General features: G+C 44.1%; 1 protein-coding gene and 1 non-coding gene across 2 annotated transcripts; both read right to left on the bottom strand.

The window, feature by feature from the left end:
• Positions 1-533: 533 nt before the first annotated feature.
• Positions 534-606, bottom strand: TRNAR-ACG. The gene has a single exon. It is a non-coding gene; the product is annotated as a tRNA-Arg (tRNA).
• Positions 607-759: 153 nt separating this feature from the next.
• LOC125543795 (outer envelope pore protein 16, chloroplastic-like) lies at positions 760-3,307 on the bottom strand (the record flags this gene model as incomplete). Its single annotated transcript, XM_048707268.1, is given in 6 exon segments — positions 760-1,112; positions 1,610-1,677; positions 1,803-1,836; positions 2,396-2,427; positions 2,983-3,034; positions 3,141-3,307. Coding segments are annotated over 6 exon segments (494 nt in total), but the record flags the coding sequence as incomplete, so codon positions are not given.
• Positions 3,308-3,773: the final 466 nt, after the last annotated feature.

Genomic DNA, 3,773 nt, shown 5'->3' with positions numbered 1-3,773 from the left:
AACTCCTATTTAGCGCATTTTTTCTTGCACTTCCAACTTGAAGAGGAAGAAGCATCTCTCTTTGCATCTTCAATAGATAGGAAAAATAATCTTGAGGAGTAGAGCATGGTGGTGGATGCACAAGCTTTGCTTCAAGTCAAACTTTGTAAACTTTGACCAAGTTTACATAAACAAAATTTATTAACATTCACAATCCAAGTCAATACCATTGAATATATTTTTACATCATACATACTTGTTATTGCGAAAGTTTAGATTGGTTTCGACAATTTTGGTCAAACTTTATGAAGTTTAACTTAGGTCAAATCTAATATGTGAAGTAAGTACTAAACAAAGGTCGAATGTATATACTTTGACCTCGTAACAGAGGTAATTGTTACTTTACATTTTAGAGTTAAATAAGTTGCAAAGTTTAGCATTGTCATTTATCAAGTTTCGGGCTGTCCATAATATCTACAGTAATGAGGACATAAACATTTCTAAACAAAAATAACAGCACTACCTAGGAAGGATGGAGGAGTAAAAAAGACAAGCGACTCCGCTGGGGATCGAACCCAGAATCTCTGGTTTCGTAGACCAGCGCCTTATCCATTGGGCCACGGAGTCCTTGAATAACCCGACGGAACGTTAAACTTACTCAATAAGATACCAGTGACCGCATCACGATGTAGTTAGTGAAGGCAGTGACCGAGCCATGATGCGGTTAGTGAGGGCTTTGAGTAAACTATATGGTACCAAACTAGGCCAGCACACAGCATATCATAACTGAAGGATTCAGACCACGCAGAAAAATAAATAAATTGTTCAGAACATGGATGGACATGAGAACGCAGGCAACAAAAAAAAAAAGGGAAGAACATTGGAGGAAACGGCTCCAATTATTAACACAGAGGGTGGATGGCTTCAGTCAAGAAGTTCTTATTCAGTCTTGTCCGATAAAAACATCGCTGCGAATATCGATGGCCTCACGGCTAGGTGAGGTAGTTGATGAACTCGACGGCGGTCGCGATGGCGCCTCCGGTGATGGCGTCCTGGGCGATCTTGTTCCCTTTGTTGTTGGTAGCAGCAGAGACCAGGGCGCCGGTTGCAATGCCTCCTATCAACGCATTTTTCTACACGAGCACCGGAAAAGAGAGGGGTTAATAAACAATCTAAGACTGACAGAAAACATGCAACAGTAATATTGATTATGAATGCAAATAGTACTGTATTTTGATGGACAAGAAGATTTCTAACGTGCTAGCACAGCATTAGACCTGCGTAATCCTAGGACAGGGTGTGGAGACAGAAGTTAAAGTTATCATCATGAGTTATGAGATGCCATGGATCTGATTGAATCTTCTCTTACACTACTTAAGCAATTAGCTCAAGATCTTACTCAACAAAAGAAAGATGTAGATTGTCAAGTAGGCAGATAATGTTGTTTGCGACGGGGAGGCAGTCATGCAGGTTTTTTTTTTCTTTTCTTTTTTTTGAAAAGGGGGTATCCTCGGCCTCTGCATCAGAACGATGCATACGGCCACAGCAGTCATGCAGGTAGAATTTCCCTCCACCTAAGGTTCAGTTAAGTGCAAGAAACATGAAAGATCCATTTTCGGAGAATCATTACCCAGTCACGGTCACCACGGGCCCTTTCCACTCCATACTCCATGCCTACATACACCCCAGCAACGGCACCTGCAGATTAGTTGAAAAAGCATCCGAATCTGTCAGCGAAAATTTAGAAGAACGGATGAACGATTCATGTTAACACATTTATTGAGCCAAATAAGACAATAAGAAATGTTCTTCTACTTAGTTACCCCAATATGCACCCTCCTTGCACATTTTCTTCAGCTGCATAAAAAAAACAGAATACCACATCAGTTGCCTGAACCTTAACGCAGGTGCAGAAATAAGGCGACATAATTTCCACTAATCCACAAGTACAGAGCAATTATACAAAAATAGTGTGCAGGGGCTTAATTAGACTTCCAGTTCAGCTCTCTTTCCTCCATTTAAACATTATCCTTTGCTAAAAAAAAGAACCTTAAACATTATCCAACAGGGTATGCTAAAACTAGGCGCTGCTACTGAAATAGCCTGAAGTACTGAACATTTAGTCAGTTCCAGCTTAGAATATATCGGCTGCCTGTCAGTACACAGCTATTGGAACCGCTGTATGAAAAATTGGCTGATTAATTAGTTAACTACCACCCGACCGAGCAGTTACCAATTAACGATTTCCTGAACAATGAGTGGAGCATCTAGTTGTTTGACACTCAGAGAGCAGCAAAACTCAGGGGAAATGGTGCGACATAATGCCCTCTAATTACACGACAGTGATGGCGTCAAGCCACCGGTGTTTACAAAACTAAGTGAGAGAAAAACAAGTGCGGTGGAAAATGATGCTTACTGTCTCTTCAAGCTGGCGCTTCGAGATATCCCCTGCAAAGAAACCAAGATAATTTGGTGTCACATTTGTCTGCACAGCACCAACAAAAACTGATGTACACGAGTGAAAAATACTGCTCTATAACACTGGATTGCAACAGACAGCATCTGGCCAGTATCTAAACAAGATCCGGGTGGTTCTGAATCTAAGCTACTCTGCGTCTCTGCAAACCTGACTATGTCCTCTAATTACACAACAGCGATGGCCTCAAGTAGATGCAATATTTCAGCTAGCACTTAGTCAAGCTGCTTTTCACGAGACAGAGACACTGCATCTGGCTAAGTGTTAATTGAAATATGGCACGCTCTGAACCTAAGCTACTCTGCTTCTTTGCGAAGATGTGAACCTTCATCAAGAAAAAGGAAATCCCCTTTTTATCTATTTCCGGGAACGGTTCCGTCAGTCGATGAGTTTTTTCTTTTCTTTTTGAGAGAGAATGAGTTGATGAGTTAACTGAACACAAACATCCACACAAATAAATCCAGATCCTGTGGCTAACAACACGGTTTCTATACTAGAGTAGGAGAGACGGGATGCGTTGTGGTTACCCCTGTGGATGCAGTCGAAGGCGTCCTCGGCGACCACCCTGCAGGCGCCGACCTGCGCGCATTATCCAGACGCCGGATCAGACACATTGCAATATATACGTCTAGATACATTGGGTTAAAGATAAAGAAGACGAGGGAGGGGGGAGGGGGGTGCGTACGGCGCCGATCTTGAGGAAGCCGTCGACGGTGCGGTTGAGGAGCGGGTTCCCGAGGTCGATGGCCACGTCCACCTTGTTCGACCCCGCCTCCAGCCCCGCGCTAGGCATCTTTCCTTCTCTTGACTGACCAGCTGGGAGCAGTGCAGAGCAAGAAGATGGAGCGGAGTACAGTGAGATACGCAGAGTGGGATATGTATAGAGCGAGACGGAGAGGAAGCAGTGGCTGTGAAGCCACGGGAGCCTTCGACCCTACTCCGCTGGGGGGACTCGCGCCATGGCCACGCGTCCACGGGCGGAAACAAAAGCGTCGCTCCCGGCGCTGGTCCCGTGGGATCCGCCGGTGGACGCACGGCGCAGGATGCCCTGCCGACTTGCTTGCCTCCCCAGGGTTTATCCAAAAAAAGCAAATCGAATGGCGCCCTTGTTTCCATTTCAATTTGGAAATGAAATAGTAAAACGAATTCCTTTTCCAGGATGGTTTTACTCGGCCAAATCTGGATTCCATGTGTTGCCGACACTCAATTTGTCAATTGACAGGACATATCTATCTATCTATCTCATGTTTGGCTGCCATTTCTGAGGTGTAACATGAACCAGCCAGCAAGTTTTGCTTAAAAAAAAGCTGCACATAAT

This window comes from Triticum urartu, chromosome 1 (genome assembly GCF_003073215.2).
Source record: "Triticum urartu cultivar G1812 chromosome 1, Tu2.1, whole genome shotgun sequence".
Taxonomy (NCBI): domain Eukaryota; kingdom Viridiplantae; phylum Streptophyta; class Magnoliopsida; order Poales; family Poaceae; genus Triticum; species Triticum urartu.
Note: the sequence above shows the minus strand (reverse complement) of the source record. Positions and strands in the feature narration are given on the sequence as shown.